Here is a 21,653-nt window from a genome sequence, read left to right on the forward strand (position 1 = left end):
CAGGTGGTGCCGCCGAGCCGGCCCCGGCCCCGGCCCCGGCCCCGGGAATAAAGTCGGGAGAAGAAGCGGAGAAATGTGACCGAGATGGGGCAGTTGGCAGAGGGAGGAAGCGGATAGGGAAGAGGAAAAAAAAAAGAGAAAACAAAGAAATCGCCATCCAGAGGGTGGCTGTACTTCTTGGGCTGCGGGGAAGAACTTGCGGGGCTGCCGGAGCGGCAGCCGGCTTTGTCTGAAAGGGCTTGCAAAAGCACCACCTAATCCTGCCGCTCCCCTCCCATGCTGAAGGGAAGGAGGGACCCTGGGAGCCAGAGAGGGGGAACTGCTGGGGACTGCAGCCTTGCGGCGGCCGGGGGAGCGCCGAAGTTCCCCGCCGAGCGCTCTGGGCTGGAGCTGGGTGTGGGCGCCCGCAGCCCGGGGGGGTCCGGGCGGCCCCTGCCCTCGCTGCCCCGCACGCTCGGGGATTACTGGGCGTTTCGAACCAACAGCAAAACTAGCAAGATTTCAAAGTGAAATTCCGGAGGAAATTTAAAGAGCATCCGGATCCGGAGAAAGACAGAAAGAAAGAGGAAGGGAGAAATAAATCAAAACGCGGAGAGAATCTCAGGCAGCTGAAGAAAGGACGGGAGAGAAAGAAGCTGACACCCAGGCAGAGATGGGGTGAGACTGGCCGTTTATTATTCTTGAATTGCTTTTATTATTCATGGCCGCTGAGCTATTTTTAAGGTAATTGCAAAAGAAATGAAGGTTTTAAATTGCATTTTTTCCACAGTGCAAGCTTTAAAGTTTAGATTTGCTTTTTATTTTATGGGTTAGAAAGTAGGTAATTGTACGTCTCCGCAACTTCTTTAAATAAACTTGTATGTAATCTGTATATTGTATGAAATCCAAACTGGGAGGCTGGGTGGGAGGACTGGAGCCGGGTTGTATTCACAAACTTTTCCAGAAGTTAGAAATCAGGGATTTGGTTTGGCTGTTGTGACTTTGGCATTCAGTAAAATGGATCCTGTTTGCATTTCTAAATGGATAAATAGCTGATTGAAAATCCCTGATGACTTAGCTTATGATCCCCCCTCAGATTTTCCAAGAGTGAGATAATGCTGCATGGATGTGGCAGTGGATTTTTGGCATGGAAATAGGAGCTTAGTCTGGTATTTAATTTATGTCCTAGTTATAAGTCTCAATCATGTAACTTTAAGGACCTGACGTGATATTGTGAGTTTCTCGTGCAATAAACTCTTCATGGCTGTTTGAAAGCACCGGGGATCTGTAGGAAGCCTGTCTGATCAACTCCCTCCAAACGTGTGGGTTTGACAATGCAAGAGAAATAAATAACATTCTTAGGGGCTTGTTTTGCTTTTGCTAATTTTCCTCTTGGACTATCTCGATAAAATGGTTGAATGGTCAAACACAGATTCAAGAGGCAGAAAAGGTAGAGGCGAAGAATCAAAAGTGACAGCAATCTGAATCTGGCATAGATCCTTTGAAGTTGGTAGAGTACATGCTGATCCAGGGTAAATCAGAAAGTGTCTCTGTTTTCCTGCAACTTTTCCTGTGATCCACAAAGTTACTGTAAAACTTTCTAGAACTGCCAGGAAGGGTTTAACAAGCAGACAGCTTGGGACTAGCACTTTATTAGTGGATGAATCCTTCTTGGACCTACTACAGGTACACCCAGCAGCTATGTGATTTCTTTAGAGGGTCGCCAGCTCCCATGGAAAATGTTGGGATAGTGTCACCATCTCAGTCTGCTTAGACTTCACTGTATAATTATAGCAGTAGTAGCAAAACTATTGTTAAGCCAGAGATGACATTTCCACCCAAAATTCCTTATTTCCACTTAACTCCTGAGATGAAAGTGTCTTTTTGCTTGTACATTGATCACATGGGGATATTGAGTAGCTTTCAGCAGCACTTAGATTACTCTGGATACAAAAGAGATTAATAGCACATCGCTTCTTACATCACATTCTGGCAGTTGATTTTAGTTAACTTATTTTTAAAGCAGGGATTCTGGTCTCATTCCTCCATATTAGATTTCTTTGTAACATCATGTTCTGGTTTTCATGGATAAATTTTCCATGGACTCTTTTGTATCCACTGTACTGTACGTATTAATGCATTAGCACTTCCTCTCTGAAGAGAACAGTTGTAAATAACGCTTGATCCTGAGGGAAGTGAATTTAGTTAGGTCCTAGCTGAGTCTTCAGTGGACGCTTACGTTTCTCTGACTCTCTGCTGATAGTATTGTCAAGTGGAAGTACAGGTAGATGCAACTTACCAGCTTCTAATTTGAGCAGTATAGAGTTTACCTGCTTGTCACATATATCAAGCAAATGAATTCACCCACTGTTATCTATACTGTCATCCCACTGACCTCTGCTAAACAGGCAATTTGAACGGGCCTTGTCAGAAGGGCTGCTGGTTGTGCTTTTGGAGCTCTGGCAAGGGCAGATCGAAAATAGCAGCAGATCTTAGGGATTTGTTGAAGCTGAGCAGGCATCTGTGTCTGGACGTACTATGGGTCCTGTAGATTGTAATGAAGATGCAGAGGCAGAATGTGTTGGAGGCATGGAGCATTTTGCAATGTGCATGTGTCTCTATTTCTCTGGTTCTAATTATTACTGGACATATTTTCTGGAATGTATAAAGAATTACTTAGCTGCGGTCTGGCTCTGCTGGGTTTTTTAACTTTAATTGCTGTACAGACTTCCAGCAACGGGTCTGTGTGTCTCAAAAGAAAGAGCTGCTGAAGCTTAGTAGCAGAAGTAACAGTTGTCCCAGGAAGGTGAATGCACAGATTGTGTTGTAGACACCCAGTAGCATAGTGTTCAGTAGCCAAGATGCTCTGTAGATGGAGACTGGTTTCCAAAAGGAAAAAAAAAACCCAGCTCTCAGCTGTGTTGCGTCTTTAAATGCCCTTGATCCCGTGTCTCTGTGCCTGACCTTGCATGCTTGTCGCTGTTCCCCACGCTGATCCAACAGGAGCATATTCAGCCAGGATTCCTTTGCTGCCCTTTATCTGCAGACAGGCCGTGAGGCAGCTGCTTTTCATTCCTGTGCTAAGCCCTGCTGGGTAATCTCTTGGGAGTTGGGGGAGGCAGAAGGGAAAGCAGCCCCTAGCCAGCTCCCATTGCTGGAGCAGCACTACTCCACCTTCCCGTTGTGGCTGTGGGGTAGAAGTCTGGCCTCCTTCGGTCCCATCTGGACACCAGCAGCATCTATGCATTTTCCCCAAGGTGACATTATGCAGCACAGAATGAAAGCGTAGCTGCAGCTAAGAGGGCTTGAAAACCTGCCTGGTGTTTAGAACAGAGGGCTGGGAATCAGTCCTCCCAAACTTTGTTCCCAAAGCAGTTTTGCAGTTCAGTGTCCTGGGGGCTTGTGCCCAAATCCTGGGTAGGCAATATCAAAGCACACTCCCTGCACCCATTTACACTCTCCAGTTTCCATAGGCTCTGGAGGGAGTTACACCCAGTCCCTGGCTCAGAGGAAGGGTTAGACTTTGGGGAGAAATGCAAAGGGAAAGAGGTTTGACTTTCATTAACCCACACTTCTTCCCCAAACAGCGTTGACATACAGTCAGCAGCTATTCAAGCTGCTGAGGGAAGATAAAAGGAAACAAAGACAGACAGCAGTGGAGGAGGAGGAGATTGGTTCTCATGCCCTCTCTGTGCTCCAGTTCTGCCTTTCGAAATACTGGGCTCTGTCGGTCTGAAACACATTTCCCCCCTCTCCGGGCCAGCCCCCTCCCGGCCAGCCCCCTCCCTCAAATTATCCTGGAGCGTGCTGCTTTGTAGGGTTTCTCACAGCCGAGTGCTCTGGCTGGTGATCCAACAGAAGGGAGAGCCCTGGCCCTGGCGCAGCCAGCACGGCCTCCCAGCTGACTCAGCGTGGCGGTGGGCTGAGCGCCAGAGCTGAGCCACGTATCTTTCGTGCTCGCATGCTCTCACGTACCCCTTTCTGCTCTGCGCAAGCTGCCCTGTGAACACCCATCCAGGGAAACGAGACCTTGCAGAGAGAAAGGACTTTTGGGAAGATTGCAATGAGAATTGTGAAGTTCCCACCACAGCAGCTGGGAACGGACTGTGGCTGGCAATGGGCCTTTTATCAAAAGACGACCTCTTTTTTGGGGACTTGCTCATTGTGCCTGCACATTGAGCCCAGCCGCAGGGCACAGTGCAAAAATAAGTTCCTAGGTCTCCTTCCTCTGAAGGTAGCCTGCTGCTGTCAGCAGAAACATCGCACCCCCAAAGCCCTTCCATGCCCTTGTGGCTGAGTACTGTTGTGCTCGTGGTCCACAGAAACAAATTATTCTGCTGATCTGGTACTCTGTGATTTCTTGCAAGGCATTTTTGGTTTGGTTTTTAGATGAAGGGGGACCACAGACTGGCTAGATGCAAAGTATTTGAAGTGATTATCCTCTCTATGTCCAAGTGCGGAGAGGCTCCTTTCTCTGACAAGTAAATGAATATCTCTGCAAAGAGAAGCTGCAGTGAGTGAGAGGAGGTACAGGCTGGGGAACAGCACATGGGCTTCCTAGAGATGCCCTTGACTGAACCCCATCCAGGAGCACCAAGGCAAATGCAGTTAATGAGGACCCAGCTCAGCCTCCCCAGCACATTCCAGCTGCTGCCTTAAGTGGCTGAAAGACTTTATTCCTAAACCTCAGACCTATTCACTATTTGTGTTCCTGGAGTGCTTTGAACTCGGACTCACCCACCAAATCTCTCTCTTAAAACTCTATATTTATGTCTAGGTTTGAATCCTGCTCTTTTGTCACACACCTCGCTTTGGAACTGAAAACAGGACAGAAACAGTAGTATAAATTTGGGAAATGGTGACTCTAAAAGCTTCTCTTTGCAGAGCAAACATAAGGTTTCTTCTCTCTGGTCATGCAGCAAAGGGTGGGGGCAGATGAGCAGGATATCGTAATTCAGTTAACTAAATGGGCATGTCACAGGCAGGCAGACAGGATTGTGAGGCGAGAATTACTGAGAACAAAAAAATAAAGAGGATCTCAGTGGGAAAAATCTTCTAGATTGCACAGAAAATCAGAGAAGAACAAGGACAAAGCGTAAGTCAAATGCAGCTGTGCAGTCAGAAAGAGACCCCTCCCCACACCCAGGGTAGAAGCTATTGAGCAAAGACGTTGCTGGATGCAATGAAAGATCTAAAGCAAACAATAAAACCCTGATTTCTTCCTCTCCCTCTCCCTTTCAAAGAGGTCTGGCAGGGGGGCCGCATTTTAGCAGTTGCCCAGGTTTAGGAACCTGCTGAAGAGAGAGAGCCTGTAACCGTCAAACAGGATTTTTCCCATAGAGGTGCTATTTGCATTGGAAATAGCCTGGGAAAGTAAAAGCAATAAAATACAGTTTTTCTGAGGAGACTGTGCGGTGTGAGGACCCCAAAAGGCAGCTGAAGTTGGGGTGGGGCAAAGAGAGAAGGGAGCGAGCATGCAGTGAAACACTGGAGCTGCCACAGTGCTGTTGAAATTCAGACGTAGAGATGTTTTGCTGAACAGCTCTTCCAAAGGTTGTCTGTCCCTTCCTTTAACCTGGGCTATTCCTTAAAATGGGAGATGTTGCTTCAGAGGATTGTACGCCATTACCTTGTGGTGGGAGGCTGGAGGATGCAGTGGGGAACATGCCCTGTTCCCAGCTCTGTCTGTGACTCCTGTGGCTTAAACCAAAAATCTCTCCATCTTTTTACTTCTGTTCTGCTATTAGACTTGTCTGCAGGTTTTAGAGTATTTTTCTGGTGAGGATTAGAGAGAGGACTCTCTGAAATCCCCCTATTAAAGACATACCTAGCAGAGGGATTAAAGGTGGCTTGTTCAGAGTATAGGTAGATGTGTGTGGTGAACCCTCTGTGCAAGATGGGCTCTGAGGCAGGGCAGGCGAGCTGAGCTCCCAGCAGCTCTGCTTCAGCTTGGACATTGTTTTACTGCGGCGTGGTGGGCCTGTGTTGCTGTGATGCCTGTGTATATACCGATCCATACGATCCCATGCATTGCAGGTGCATCATGAGATGATCCTGGCACCAGTCCCTGGTGCCGTCTCCTAAACAGGAGATGCTGCAGTCCCTCTTTGGAGAGGCCTCTTTGGGAGGTGGCTCATCTCCCTTTCTGTTGCATTCTCTCTGTAGCAGCACTGGGTTATTTCAGAAGATCCCACTTAAGAAGAGGCCTGCGTGCCTGTGGAGAGGAAGGTAGAGCTCACATCCAGACAGGACACTCAAGGACAGTCCATGCATCCAGTGACATATGTGTTCAGATCACACAGAATAGAGGGGGCAGCGCTGATTTTAGTCTTCTGCAGACTTTGGCACCTTTTATGCCTGCTGTTCCCCTGCTAGGTAAAATATGGTGCTGGTGCAAGGGGCTGAATTGATGCCATCTCTGCCTCCTTGGCACAGGGCAGCGCTTGCAGGGCGTGCTTCTCCTCCAGGGTCTTGGCAGTGCATTGGTGTGTCCTAACCTGATGAGGTCCCTCATCCAGCCTTAGCTGACTCAGTCCCTTTGGCCTGCTCAGTCCTTTGCTACTCTGCTGAGACCGTAAATTAAGAGGACAGATAATGATTTGCTCTCATGGCAATGGTGAAATAAGCAGCTATTCATTAAGAAATCAATTTGGATGCTGTAGAGAAGGCAATAATATAAGAACCAAGGTGGAAATGAGACCAGCGTGCAGTTTTACATGTCATCTTAATGACCACTGAATCAGAGGCTCCAGTCAGTGAGCAAATCGGAAACAATTGATCTATATCCTATATTCACATGTCTTCCCCAAACACCCAGTGACCTTCTTCCATCTTCCCTGTAAGGAGAAGCCACAAGAGGAGTCATTTGGGTCTTTACTCAGGCATGAGTAAAACGTGAGTAAAGCACCTGGAGCCAGGTGCTTTGCTGATGTGAAGAACACCTTAGGAATAGCTAGATCTGTTAGATCATCTCTTCTTTTCACTTTTAGTTGCTTGGTTTTGCCTGGTAGCTGGAAGCTTGCAGCTGCAGTATTAGGGAGCATTCAGGGGGGACAGGTCATTTTTAAGCTATGGGATGTGGGATATTGAATTTTGCCCTTCCCTCCTGGGCTGGGAACAAATCCTGGCAGCAATGAGACCTGGATCCTTTCCAGTTGCCATCAGGCACTTGCTGATCATGTCTGTGTCTCAGCCAGATCTTTGTCCTTTCAGTCATTTGCTTTGGTTTTTCTTAATTATCTGCGAAGGACAGCCCTGGGGGGATGTAAGAGGTTTTATTTACACATGCCCTTTTCACTGCTATATCTGTATTGTTATGGGGACTCCCAGCTGGGAGCAGGAAAAGAAGTGTCAGCATTTAGGGATATGTGGTGTATCCAGCATATACACTTAAAACACAGGGGAAAAGAGGTCTGTAGGGGAGAGAGAACATGACAGTTTGAATCCTAGGCACTTTCAGGACTATTTTTAAATGCTTTTGTAGTGTATTTGGAAACAAGAGGTCAGCAGCTTGGCCAGAAGCAAGCTGAATGCAGACGGGTGCTCCTCAGACATTACTCCGCTCATGCATCTCAGATCTGGCTTTCAGCACCTGTGCTTTTCCTGCTATGAACTTCCCTCAGCACGTACACCACTGCCCCGCAGTCCTGCCTGTGTCCCCACCTTGCTAATCCACTCAGCTGTGTCAAACCCTGCCGTGGTTCTTTCCTGCTAAAGGGTGAGGGTAGAGGCATTTTCCATTTAATAAACCACGTGTGATTTCTTAGAGATGTGCCCCAAGACTTGCAGACTTTCTTGCTTTTCTTCTCCCTTGGCTTGCATTTCTGCCTTCTCTTTCTGTGTGTTTTCTATTGTGCTCCACCGCTTAGACTCTAGGCGAGCTTTTGTTTTGTAGCATTTGCTTTAACCTTGTCAGACAAGTAAGTGAGTGCTGAAAGGCAGGTGTCCACGCTAGCCAGCATCCTCGACAATGAAACTGTTGTACTAGCGGGATACAATTTGTATCATTTGATGGATTTAAAACAAACAAACAAAAGACTTTTTTTCCCTGCACAAGCACTGCAAAAGGAGCATGAACATCTCTGTGGGGTTCCCAAGCAGAGCATAAAGCTCTTCTTGAGCATTACCTACAGAGCTTAAGCAACTGCTTCCTAGAAAGCCCTGTCCCCATGCCAGGCTGGCACTATACTCAGGTAGTTGTGAGAAGGCAATAATGTGCTGGCCTCGTAAAGCAATCTCCAGTCGCCATTACTAGGGACATGCAAGTTGGCAGCAACTGTTCCCATTTGCAGTGAGGAAAGGGATGCGTGAATCATTTCAGGAGATTCTGCATGGTTTGCTTCCCTCGGAGGGAGATGGGTGCAGGAGTTCCTTCCTTGGCACCAGGCAGGCAGGTGAAGTTGCTGACCTGCCCTGCCGCTGTTGCTGCCAGTTTGCTGTCTGTTGGAAGCAAAGCACATCTGGTGTAACTGGCATCAGGTCTGTTTGGAGAGTCTGCAAGGCTTTCACATTTGTAACTGGAAGGGATAGACCTCTTGCAGACAGCATGAAGTTTTGTTGCTCCAGGGAAGACCATAAGGCACGAACAAATGTATGAGGAGTGACAAGACAGCAGTGATTACGTGAAGGCACAAAAAGTAGAGCACCCTTCCCCATCAACACCATCAGCGGTGCATATTTTAGTGTACCTGAGACCAGGAAAAGAGCATGCATGCCCAGGGGCTGTGTGTTGGGCAAGGGAGCAGCCGAGTCAGCCCCATTCGAGTGGAAAATGCGTAAGCTAACCCCTGTGAGGATGGGCTTTTCTTCTGTCTGACAGGCCTTCCAGGGGCAGTTTATTTTGTACTCCTGGTGCTCAGAAGGAAAGTAATGCTGGTGTTTGTGGTTAGTGACACTGTAATTACAGGACAGTTGACATCTGAGCGGCCTCCTGAGCCTCTCCTGTCTTGGAGTGATCAGTAGGAAGGCAGTAGGGTTTTCCAAGTATTAAGATACTCAAAGTTGACTTGCTTGAAGGCAGACTTAGCAGAGAGGCTGGGAGATCTGGGCTCTCTACCCCTTCTGCAGGCATCCTTCATCATGCAAATTCACTTTCTTACCCTTTTGCTCCCTTTTTGAGATATGCAGTCTCAGTTGATACGGGGGAGAGCAGCGTGGGGACCATTTACTGGAGAGACTAATTTACAAAGCAAATGAATATCACAGCTGTCTCGCATGTCATGGGGAGACAGCACAGGGCAGTTGCTGCTGGGGTCTGGGATCGTGCCAGCTCCGTGGAGCACAGGGCAGGGAGTGCACATGGTGGGGGAATTCCCAGGTGTGGCTGCAAACCCCATCCCTGCGGGCAGAGAAGGGTTATCTCCAGGAATGTCAGAGAGCTCCGTCAGGGTGCATGGCAGGGGGCTGTTTGGAACATCACTTGGTCCGAAACCTGCTGCAGTCAGCAGGATGGTTGCCACTGGCTCTGGGTGCAGACGTCGCTGATGAATAGTGAGCACAGGAATAGCTGCTGTGCATGTGAGGGGTGATCTCTGAGGAGGGTTTTCCGTCATGCAGCCAGCATCACGTGTGTGTGACTGGAAACACTAGAGCCTTCCAGGCTCCTCTATGGCCCTCTCCCAACAGCCAGCGCCTGCTGCCGAAGGGATTTACTCCAGTTACACAGCTCACCCAATTACCTCCCATGACAGGGAAGAAAACTTGTTTGGTTTGATGAGGAATCATTATAAATTACAAGCTTTGTGAGTTTGGGACAAACGAAGCCCCTAAACGCTGCCTAGTTGAATGCTCTGTCTGTGCTCTGTGTGATAAATAACAGCTGACTTTTCCATCGCTAGGAAATGAATCACTGTGGAGGCAAAACCAAAAAGGAGCCTCAGTCCAGCTAGGAGACCTGAGAAGGAAGCTGTTGGAGGAGAGACGCGTACTAACTCCACTGGCCTGTAGTCTGTTTTACACTTACTAACAAATGTCAACAACTAGGTAATGTCCTTCCTCTGTTCTTTCTGACAGTAGCCCAGGACTTGGGGGTTAAGGTGCAGAAATGTTAGTTTTTCCCTACTATGTAGATACTGTGTCTCAAAGGGTAAGTCGTGATCCATGTAAAATTTAGTATCTGTTAGTGGAGCCTGGAAAATTTGAATCTCCCTCCAAAAACAGACTGTGAATGAATAAAATCAGCCAGAGAGGATGCTGAGAAGGGGCTGGTTTGGACCCTCGTGCAGTTTGTCTCTGAGCAAGAGTCAGGGCTGTAATCTGGGAACAGGCTTGAAACTGGGAGGTAGCAGGGAGCATTTTATTTCCTTCCTAAGTTTTGGTGATGGGTTCAGGAAGCACCAGGTACAGTTGTCTTTGGATTGATGGGAAGGTCTGCTCATTGCAGCTGTGAGGACTTGGAATGGCGAGGAAATATAAATGTCTGGATTTTGGGAGCTTGCATGTAGCAGGACTGTGACTATGCCTTGTTCGCAGCTGTCATTGGGGTGTTTCCCATCACATCAGATTTCACTAGGTTTGGGTAAGGAGTGTGGCAATGGCCAGTGCCTTGGGTTTTAACCAAAGTCAAACGAAGACCCCAAGACCTGATGCACCTGAAATGTTGTGTCCTGGAAATATTCCTTTCTGCCTCCTGAAATGTGATCCATGTAAAATTTAGTGTCTGTAATGGAGCCTGGAAAATTTGAATCTCATTACAAAAACAGACTGCGAATGAATAAAACCAGCCAGAGAGGATGCTGAGAAGGGGCTGGTTTAGACCCTTACATCCTGATGCCTGAGATTCAACTCCTTATTTCAGCTTGGATATTACTGGTTACAAAATCCAGGCAGTGCTTGGTTCAGTGCTTTCTTGCAGCAGCTGCACATTGTGTGGTGAAGTGTTTCCTTTAATTCATTGTTAAGTGACTTGCTTTTAATCCTGTGATGTGACCTCTTGCTGCAGGATGCGCTTCCCAAGCATGAGTCAAGGGAGGAAGAGCTGTGCTGAGGGGAAGGCGCTTTTTGTGCTCATATCCCAAACACATCCTCCATCCATCCATTTCCCTAGAGCTCCAGCTTGGAGGTATCCTATGAAGTACAAATAATACAGCAACCAGAGAAATCATATTGCTAGTGAAGTTGCCACGAACTGACCACTAAAGTGCTGAGGGATGGTGAAAGAAAGCTTCAAGTCAGGCTAAAACTAATGTAACCCCTAATCATTAGCATAACTCTGCCACACTGACTGTGTTGTGTAGGGCCATCTGGTATGCCCCAAACATGAGATTGTGATGTCCTATTTGCGCTTTTGCTTGCAAGTTTTGTGCCCATCCTTGGGTGAACGTGCATATAAGATCTACTAACCTGAGGGCATAGTCTGTTATTGCTGGAATGACGAGGCTGTGGTCTTTGGCAATGTCTGAAGACTGCAGAGGAGGACAGGAAGCTCTAGAGGAAGGTCAAAACCTGTACCTGTAGTTAAACACCCTTGGTAACTTTGTTATTGTGCCAAGGGTATTTTCATAGACCAAGGTCACTAGTGTGCAGTGAAAGCTGCTGTCAACGTGCTGCCTGGATGGTAGGCAAATAGGAGACGTGAACAGCTGTGGGTTTTTACTTTGCAGGGGCATCTGCCAGTGGTCCCCCAGCTTCTAAAATGGGCTTTAGAAGAGTGCCAAGGATGTGGAGGGCTCCTGGGGAGAGCACAGAGAAGCCCAGAGGTCTTGGAAAAGCAACTCACAGGAATGATGGAGAGCTTGGGTCATGACTCCCCTAATAAGAAGGGACACTAGATGATACCAGCCCAGACAGTGGGGAGCTGCTGATCCCTGCACAGAGGCTCGATGAAGGGCTGCTGGTTGAGAGATGCTGCGTCCTTGGGGGCTGCAGTGCTTAGCACCTCGTATCTCAGATCCCCGGGGAGGAGGTGAATAGCAGAAGTGCTGCTGGCAGTGCATAATGCAACACAAGTGCCAGGAAGTTGATGCACTTCCCCCGTTGCTCAGCTTCCCCTCTGCCCTGACAGCCCTGTTCATTTCTCTTGCAGGGAGCAGCCAATCTTCAGCACCAGGGCCCATGTTTTCCAGATCGACCCTGCCACCAAACGGAACTGGATCCCTGCCAGCAAGCACGCTTTGACTGTCTCCTATTTCTACGATGCCACACGCAATGTGTACCGGATCATCAGCGTGGGGGGCACCAAGGTAGGGGGCATTTGCTGACAGCATCACACAATTTAACAGCAGGTTTTTTCTCCAGCCAGAATCTGTTCTGGTGTTCATGTTTTTTGGTGTCATGTTGGTCAGTTTTCAGCACGGGCAAATCTTCACTGCAGGGACTGGAAGGTAAAACACTGCCTCCGTGCTCGAGTGTATTCAGTGTTAGACACTAGAATCCGTGCTGATGAAAAATGTGTCCTACGGTCTGATGTCGTCCCTCCCTGCCCCACTCTCTTCTCACCCCCTGCGCATGCAAAACACAAGCTTTTTTTGAGAGCCTTTATCCTGTGCTAAAACCAACCCCTGTACATATAATGAAATGACAGACAGAGGCTGAGGGAGTCTCAGAGGTAGGCTGTGCAGTCACTTCCACAAAACACGATTAACTCTCCCTAAACTGTTTTTGATAGGCATTTTCCTGACTACTTCTTGAAAACCTCCAATGGTAGAGATTCGGCAATCTTCCCAGGCAATTTATTTTGTTGCTGCCCTAACCAGCAGAGAGTGTTTCGTAAGAGCTAGTCTTGACTGCTGTTTAAGCCTTTCTTTTTTTTTTTTTCCTTACTTGCCATGAAAATGGAGAATATCAGAAAGTTGCTAAGTCCCCAGAGACACGCTGTCTCTTATCTTCTTTTCCAGCAATGGAGGAAGGTGATGATACTGAGGTGCTTTTTTTTTTTTTTTTCCCCCCAAATTCTTTCACCCTCCAGTAGACAAGGTGATTGAGATTTGTTCATGTCACGTAGCCAGACTAGAAAGACTTTTGGTCACCAAAAGCCTGAACTGTTGTCTTACAGATTAAAAGCCAGAGGTTTCTACCCCTAGTTCCTAGAGTACACGGGGATTATAGTGATCAGTCCCACACCACCACCCCAGGGCAGCAGGCTGGAGTTTTCTCTGACTCTCATTGTTCCCTCTCTCTGCAGGCAATTATCAACAGCACTATTACCCCCAACATGACCTTCACAAAGACGTCCCAGAAATTTGGACAATGGGCAGACAGCCGAGCCAACACGGTGTATGGGTTGGGCTTTGCTTCAGAGCAACATCTCTCCCAGGTAATGCTGCAGGTGCTGGCAGAAACCTGATGCTAGCAGGGGGAATGTTGCTGAAACCCTGAAGGGGAGATCAGCCTCTGGAGAAAAACTTTAGGAACCTGATGTAAAGCTGTTCCCATTGTGCTAAAATCTAATGCAAAATGCAAAGATGCTAGGAAGAGCTTTAACATTTGCAGAGTGTTTTCAGTATCACAAATTGAATTAGGACTTTGGGCTCAATTTCTGTCATTGCTATTTAGCTAACTCCACAGCCCTGAGTGCCAGAATCATGGGCAGGGGCAGGAAGGGGCTATTCCCTGAATTTTATTGTTAGTTGAAGAGAAATTAAAAAGCATAGTGAATGAAGTTGGAAAGGGAGGAGTAACCCAGGCATCAATTCTAGTTCGTTCCACATTTTGGCGTGGCACTGGAGTGACTTTTCCGCTCCCCTCTAGTTTGCAGAGAAGTTCCAGGAAGTGAAAGAAGCAGCCCGTTTGGCGAGGGAGAAGTCCCAGGATAAAACAGAGCTGACAAATCCTGCCCTGAATATCACATCTCACCAGGTAATGGTTGGAAAGAGGCATGAGTGAAGCTCACTGCAGAGCGATGACAGCTAGGGAAAATGGCCACCGTGCTGATCTCTAGTAACTTCTTGCTTTCATCCCTTTCTCTCTGAGAGCTTTCTTGCTGGCTACTCAGGTTGGAGCTTCACATTTTGATGACACCTGTGGCCCTGAGGTCACTCCACTGAAACACATGAAGTAGATTAACTAATTAGTGCTTAAGTGGAGTTCCTGGGAAGGTTCACACTCCTCCTGCTTTGCCAGCTAAACTGTCAAAACCATTTGACATCTTATAAAGCCATGTTGGAGGTGTGGGTTTTTTTGTTGTGGTGGTTGGGATTTTTTGGTTTGGTGTTTTTTGTGGCGTTTCTTTTTTTCTTTAGAGCTGCTGGCTTTCCCTGGGCTCAGTGTGACAATAACAGGCAAGTAGCATGCTGGAGTGCATGTTGCCTGGTTGAAGATCTTAAGAAGGAAGACACATGGCATTTTCAACCATTTTTCTTCCTCTTCTGGGGCTGCAGGGGGTTCTTCTCCAAGTGTCTCTGATAGGTGATGGTGCTGTCCATGGGGGCCCACGGAAAGACAAAGTGATTTCTTAGACCTGGTGACTGAGGAGTGCTGGCCAGACTTCTGTTTCTGTCATATTTCCACTGTGGAAGAGAAGCTGTGCTGTGAGACTAGAAATCACCCCCATTCCCTTGGGAACTCTCCCCTAAGGTAGAACTGCATGCATGACAGCGAGTCATTCAATTTTCTTTCCCCCAGGAGACCAAGCCAGAAAGCTTAAGCCCACCACAGATCATTCTCGCATGTGTTGCATTTGCAATTGTTACCTTTCTCCCTGTATAGCTAAACCAACTCCAGCAGCAGTGGGATGGAGGGGAGAGGATAAGCTGTGGAGAACTCTACCCTGCTTTTTCCCATGGTGAAGCAGTTCAGTGCTGATGGTGAAGGTGCCCTCCCCAATAGTTCACTCCAGAGGTGACTCTGCATTTCCCAGAGCTCCTGGCAGTAGGAGAGGAGCTGTAGGATGGAGGACACTGCGTTCTCTGGGCTGAGTACAGATGGAGTGGCAGCAGAGGAGGAGGAGGGAGTGTGAACAGTACCTTGGCCTGCAGGAAAAAGAGGGGGAGGTGGAGGCGGTGGCTCTGCAGAGACTGGAAATGTCATGTGGGGTGGAAAAATGGTGAAAAACTGCCTAGCTTTTGGCTCCTGGTGACTCTAAGCCCCGTCCTAATGGGTGGCAAATGAAGAAGGGAGTAGAGTAGAGCATTCATAGCAGAACCAAAGTTTTGGGTAAAAGACTCTGGTCGGTAATAATTGCCCAAGACAGAGATTTATGGCCCGCTGCAGCTTCCATCTCCTAGCTCCTCTGGCCAGAAGGCGGAGGCTGGGAGTAGAGATACTCCCTCTTACCCTGTTTACACCAGGCAGAACTCATCAGGTTCACAAAAGGACACGTTCATTTTCCCTATGCTGCGATGGCAACTTGCAACAGAAGGGATGAGGAGGTCAGAACGTGAAGGTTAAACACAGATCAGGGAAGTGGCCTAAAGCTCTGTTCATTCTTCTTACCTGACTCAGCAGCGCTAAAACTGCCACGGTAGGAACCCACGCTCATTCTTCCCATTCAGCCTGCCTCGTCTCTTGGTGGGAGAGCTCGGACACAAGTATGCACGGCCCCTGCCTGCGGCCGTCCGGCAGCCAGCGTGCTGACACAGTGACACATGCAGTGTCCCCTGCCATGTGGGGATGCAGACCTTGTCCTGCCTTCCCCTGCCTGTACATACATCAGCCCATCGCCCCTTCTCCCACTGTCCCTGATTCGCAGTCTCTACATTAGTAGAGCTTCAAACGTGAGCTTCATCCTTGAATAATTGATTGTGTTTCTGTTTGCAAGTGAGCAGAGAGCATATCTGTCTCCTGAAATTAAATCAGGGCTCCCTCATTCTCTGCATCTGCACTAGTTTACTTAGGCTTCAGATTTTCAGAGCTGGGGAAATCCCAGGATAGCAGCTCTCTTCTGTCCTGTAGTACCTTTTAGGCCAATCCCCATCCCATTTAGCATCCCCATCACAGAGTATAATGTAAGCAACAAAACAGTGTGGAGCATCTTCAACTGTTATCAGTTTCATTTGGACTCACAGGGACTCAACACACCAGAACAGGAAACTTCTGCCCCTTCCCTGCCTCAGTTTCCCCGCCGTGTGGTAAAGGTGAGGCAGGGTTGTGTTTTGCAGGTCTCTCTTCTCAATCACTTTGGAAGGCTTCCTGAAGCTGGTGTTCAATACATCTCAAGGCCCTGCCTGGCTCTATTTATAGATGTCAGCCGACTCCGAAGGCAGGTGGCTGTCCTTACCACAGGCATTGGAGGGCTACCTATCAATTCCAGCAGGCTCACCAGCCACCTGGTCTCACAACCTCCAACTTAGGATCCCAGAGACTCCTTGCTCGGAGTGAGTCTTTTTATAGCTCAGTTGGCCCTGTCAGTGCCAAGCTTCTTCCCTGCTGTGAGAGGAGACCGTGCAGACAGGGTCTTCTGGAGGGGCTGGAGGATGTAAAGTCTGCTTTGGCTTCTGCATATTTATCTCTGCTCCACTGTCAGTTCCCTCCAGCCTGGGAGGACGAATTGTTTGTCTCCGCTAGCTCTGATGTATGCAAGAATATGGAACCATAGAGAAAGTTATACTTCGGTGCAGGGGCTGTGAGTTTCTTCTCCCACACCTTTGGAAAGTGGGTGTCACAGTCATCTGAGCAGTAGCAGAGTTGAGAGCCTGAGAAACACTATCCCAATGTACCTGGTGCCTTAATTCAAGGTACAGAAGCTGGACTTGTGACTGAACCCAGGTGGCCTGGCAGGTCTGTGTTTAGAGTTTATTACGTCTTTCCACTGCTCTGAGAACCAGCAAGAAAATCCTATTAAGAATTCAGCAAAACCCTGAAACGGCCAGCTTGAGCAGCTCGGAGTGTTGTGCACAGCCGCGGGACTTGGGTTACAGGCTGTAACATCGCTGGCATTTGTCAAGGGGAAGTTGCAGGCCAGAGAATTTAGAACCTCAAGTCGGGAGGGAGGAATAGCTGGTGTGTGCAAGCTGTGAGCCCACCTGCTCAGGGTGTCTGTGCACTGGGATCGCTGCCCCAGCATGGCATGGAGACAGGGAAAGGGAGGACGTGGCAGCAGGGCAGCTGCTGGAAGAGCTAAGCACTAACCTACCTGTGCAAGTGAAAGCCCTGTGTCTGCATAGCTTCTGAAGTCATCACTATGCCATGACTGGTGCTGCTGAGCCATACGTGAGGATCTTTGCCACCCCTTGTCACGTAGGCAAGCACAGCACTACCTAAGAGTTAGGGCTGAAAGCCAGCGTTTCTCACAAGAGTGCGGGGACTGAGAACTAGCCCTGTGAACCCGGGCTGCGAATGAGTTTGCAGAGACCTTGTGGCCACATGGCCTGTCTTCACTGCTGTATTAACCACCTCTTCCTCATCCCCCAGGTACTTCCCAGCCCCATCATCAGCTCCAATGGGCCAGGAGAAGATAAACTATTCCGGAGCCAAAGTGCTGATGTTGAGATAACAACAGAGAAGGAACGGCTGAAGAAGATGCTTTCAGAGGGGTGAGGCAGCCACAAGTGCTCTCTGCTCCTGACTCCTAAACTGTCTATTCTGTCATGATTTGGTGCATGTCCCTGTCATCCCAAATGCTTTTGACCCAACACTACTTCTTTAGGTAGCCGAGTAATGCCCCATGTCCGCTGCTGCTCGAACCCTCCACTGTACCAATTCCCCCTTTTCCCCAGCAGAAGGTTAGTCCCGCTTGGAGGTGAAATCTGCTGTTCACGTGGCGTGGGAAGGAGAATGCTTTATGCCCACAGCAGGGATGAGTTGATGCCAGTTATCTACAGATCACTAGTTTGTGATACCAGAAGATGTTCACACTTTTCCAGCTGGCCCAGGGCTGCATTTGTGTTAATTCCCCTGACGATTCCAGCAAAGTCCCTGCTGCTTCCGTTCTTTGTCTGTTCAAAGGACTCTGGGCTGGATCCTGCCCTGTGGCTCCCGTTGAGCTCCCAGCTGAACACTTAGAATATTTTTAAATCAAAAGCAAGTGTCCTTTGCTACCTTCTGCTGAGTCTGGGGTGGTAGGGTTTTATTCAAAGCAAACTCGGATCTAACAAAGATCTTTAAAAATGGATTCACAGTCCCACGTTGCAAAGCTCCTTTATAGTAGCTGTATCTCCCCCACCCCCCACCCCATTAGTCTTACAATGTGGTTTCTGCAGTTTCAAGCAAGCACACATGGCCTCAAAGCCAAATATTATCCAGGGATAAAGAAAAGAGATGCAGATTCAGGGCTGGAAGAAACATTTACATTTGGGAAGTGATATGAAAGCCAAATAGAAAACAGGGAACTGCCCAGCACTTCCAAGAGCATGGTTTCAGTGCATGTTAGCACTGGGGGAAGAAACCTTCATGCTGAGACTCTTATGCTCTCCTGCACACTTCCCCCGTTCTCTCACACAGTTCGGTGAGTGAGGTCCAGTGGGAGGCTGAATTCTTCAGCCTCCAGGACAACAACAACAAGCTCGTGGCTGCTCTCCATGAAGCCAACGCCAACGTGGACCAGTGGAAGAAGCAGCTGGCTGCTTATCAGGAGGAGACGGAAACGCTGCGGCAGCGGGTGAGCACAGGAGGGCCCTTGCAGAGCAGGTCAGAGGAAGCCCTGTCACAGAGCCAGATGGTGCCCTTGACCCCGTTCTCCCATCAGTTTCCCTGGGTGTCAGCAGGAGATGAGAAGGAAATCCAGGATGCTGCATGAGCCTGGCAGGGAAAACATGTCAGGGAATAAGGCCATGTAACTAGGGAGCTCTCACGAGAGCTTCTGTTTTTTGCAGAGCAAGTTGGGGGTGTGCTGAGTCCCCGTGGATAAAGGGAGGAAACCAGAGCACAAAGTCAAAGAATACCAGCTTCCCTTCAGATTTTCTGGGGGTAGTTCCCAGCTGCCAGCAATACTGAGTAAGGCCTGTGTCCCCCCTGAGCTGGGCATCAGAGCAATCTTCTGGCTGCTGACAAGAAGGATGAAGATTGCTCTATCTGCTATAATTAGCTCGAATCCGAGCTGCAACATCATGAAACCGGGGTGGCGCAGTACAAACAAGCCCTTGTTCAGTTGGAATAATAGGATCTTTTGACCTACGTAATATCAGAGAGGTCAGAGATCAACTGAGGAGGCCTGTGTGCATCTGGGCAGAGGAGTGACAGTCACACGGTTGGGTTTGTTGGGAGGGAAGAACTGTGGAGTACTTGGGAGAGGGTTTTAGGACAGTTGGGGTTTGGCTGGGAAAGGACTTTGGAGCCCTGGAGAAGAAGGCATAAAGCCATTTCACTTCTAGATAGCTCATTCAAAAGACAGCAGGGATTTATAGCAATTAACAGCTGTTTCTACTTGATGGCTGTTGTGTGGCCAGTCTGTGCAGTAAACAGCCGTCCCCCAGGACTCACTGTGCCCATTGCTAATTCTCAGTGCTGGAGTCAGACAGTAAAAGAGCTGCACAGAACAAATTTTCTCCTCTGCAGGAGGAGCCTGCCCTAGGTATAGCAGAGATCTTGGTTGTGCATATGTGTATGTGTGGTTTTGGGGCTGGCTGGGATGAGCTGCCTTTTCCCTGCCATTGCTCTGGGCATACTCAGCTTTGGTGGCTGTTCTCACAGCCAGGAGCTAGGAGTGAGGATTTCGTGAGCCTTTGGTGAAGGGCAAGCACTGGTGACTTTTGCAGAATCACAGAAGAAACTGTAACTCAGTGAAACGTCTAGATTATTGTCCCTAAACCGGAGCATTTTGGGACCAGAGCTGGTTGATTCTGGCCATGACCCTGTGAGCCTGACAGTTCACAACCACTGCTTACATGGACCCTGGCAGAGGCCCAATCCAACCAGTGTTGCCCGGCTGCCCCTGCTCGTGGGAAAGTGTCACACCAGGGTCCGAGCCCTGGCTATGTGAGAGTACCCATCGCTGGAGCTGCACTTGTAGAGCTCAGTGCAGGCGCTGTGAGAGCTTGGGCCCCAGCAATAGCTGCTGCACACCTTCTGATGAGCTTTCAAAAATGAATCCTTTTCATGAATAATCTAAGCTTTGGGCTGAATTTTTCAGGAATGGGGAGCACGCTTGGGCAAACCCTTCCTCCCAGCTCTGCTGTGGTTGAGCTGAAGTAACTGTCTTGCCTGCGGCAATCTCTGCCCAGGGATGTAAATGGAGCTGGATCTAGCCATCGCTATGGCTTGTAGGCTCATGTGCTTGACGTCCACCATTCAGGCTTTGCTGGAAGTGCAAGACTGCAGGAGAAAGCAGAGACAGAGTCTCTAGACAGAGTTTTGCCGCAATGTGTTTCTGTGCGTGATCTATGCGGAGCACGAGGAGAGAATTTTTTCCTTACAGCCCCAGGGTGGGAGCTGCTATCCTGTTGTAAGCCTGGTTGGCTTTGCAAGGAAGCCAAAACATGACAGAGAATGACTGTGGGTGACAAGGTGTCAGGACATTCCTATATGTCTGAGCGCACCGTCCCTGTGCTTCCTTCCATGTAGGTAGCAGAACTGGAGTCACAGAGTGCTCACGATTCCTCCAGTGAGAACAACAAGGAAGATCTGAGCCAAACCCTGGAGGAGCTGGAAATACTGATCAAGGCTAAAGACGAGGTAATACCCCACAAAGCAGAGTAAAGCCTGAAGCTAGGTGGCCTGTCAATCACCAGCACCCTGTCTGTCACTACAGCTTGTATGAGATCAGAGGGCCTCTCGTGCTGTTGCACATGCTGCCTATGCAAGCCAGGAGCCTCCAAAGCCCCCTCAGTAGTCTGCCTCCTCAGAGAGGCAACGCTGAGTGAGAGTCAAGTGCTGGGAGTTTCCCCGGCAAATAGCCTTCAGTGGAGAGGCTCAGACGCTGCACAAACAGCAGGGATGTTGTCTTACCCCTTCTCCTCTCGGCCATCTGCAGCTGCAGTTAGCCTCTAGTGTAGTAATTGCTTCTCGCTTTCACTGCATTTAAAAGAATGATTTAAAGCAGAGTTTTAATTACAGAGGCTGCGAAGGAGGGGAGATGTGGAGAGAATCTCTGATTTGCACATCTGCAGGCTCTCTGGTGGCCGTGCTTCAGCAGGGTGGGTGGATAGAGCCTCGGGGTTGGAGCCACAAAGCAGAGACTGGGGAGGGGAGGTGTTTTGGGGTTCCTGATCCTTAGTGAGAAGAGATCTCTCCTCCCTCCCCAGAGCTACTCAGGCTAGAGGAAAAACGCTGGGGCAAGGCAAAGGTGTGCAAAGGGTTTCACCCAACAGCTGAGCAGGGACCCTGGCCCCAACAGCCTGGGATCTGATCTTGAGCAAGGATGCAGCAGGGTGCAGAGACCACTGAACCTTGCTGGCACTCAGCCAGTCATCTTGATTAGGGACTAACAACTTAGAGGGAGGCAGCGGGTACAGCAGAAGTAGAAGGTTAGAAAGGGAGGTGTTAAAATTTGGAGCTGAGTGTGGTTATGTGATCCTTGGAGAGAGGGAACGGGCCTTGGTTGGGGTATGTGGTGGGAGCTGGCCCCACTGGGACAGGAGTGGGTCTGACGTGATGCTTTTCCTCCTTGTGTTTTAGGAGATTCAGATGCTAAAGAGCCAGAAGTGTGGCCGATGGGAAGCAGAGGGCGAGCGTGAGGAGACACTGCAGAAGCTGCAGGTAAGAATGGCAGATCTGGGACACCTGTGCACTCGGAGTAGAGGGATCCGTCCCCATTTCTCCTTTGAGCCAAAGAGTGAATGCCGCAGAGCTGCCATGCCTATCTCTGCCTCTGGATGATGGGAACAGGTCCTTGGCTATGTCTCTGCCTTCTTCCACCCTCCCTG

At 49.0% G+C, this 21,653-nt stretch overlaps 1 protein-coding gene across 3 annotated transcripts in view; it reads left to right on the top strand.

Moving 5' to 3' along the window:
• The window catches only part of HOMER3 (homer scaffold protein 3), a 24,451-nt gene continuing 2,798 nt past the window's right edge, over window positions 1-21,653 (top strand). Inside the window, exons 1-9 of one of the 3 annotated variants that reach the window (XM_075175662.1) lie at window positions 2-657; window positions 9,816-9,960; window positions 12,002-12,158; window positions 13,100-13,231; window positions 13,666-13,773; window positions 17,266-17,387; window positions 18,295-18,451; window positions 20,353-20,463; window positions 21,406-21,486. In XM_075175662.1, coding sequence (XP_075031763.1) covers window positions 9,947-9,960; window positions 12,002-12,158; window positions 13,100-13,231; window positions 13,666-13,773; window positions 17,266-17,387; window positions 18,295-18,451; window positions 20,353-20,463; window positions 21,406-21,486 — 882 coding nt within the window. In that variant the 5' untranslated portion in view covers window positions 2-657; window positions 9,816-9,946. Of the gene's footprint in view, window positions 724-9,815; window positions 9,961-12,001; window positions 12,159-13,099; window positions 13,232-13,665; window positions 13,774-17,265; window positions 17,388-18,294; window positions 18,452-20,352; window positions 20,464-21,405; window positions 21,487-21,653 lie in introns of all 3 variants that reach the window. The other 2 variants (XM_075175661.1, XM_075175663.1) reach the window with 2 other exon arrangements.

The sequence above is a fragment of the Calonectris borealis genome, chromosome 28 (assembly GCF_964195595.1).
Source record: "Calonectris borealis chromosome 28, bCalBor7.hap1.2, whole genome shotgun sequence".
Lineage (NCBI taxonomy): Eukaryota > Metazoa > Chordata > Aves > Procellariiformes > Procellariidae > Calonectris > Calonectris borealis.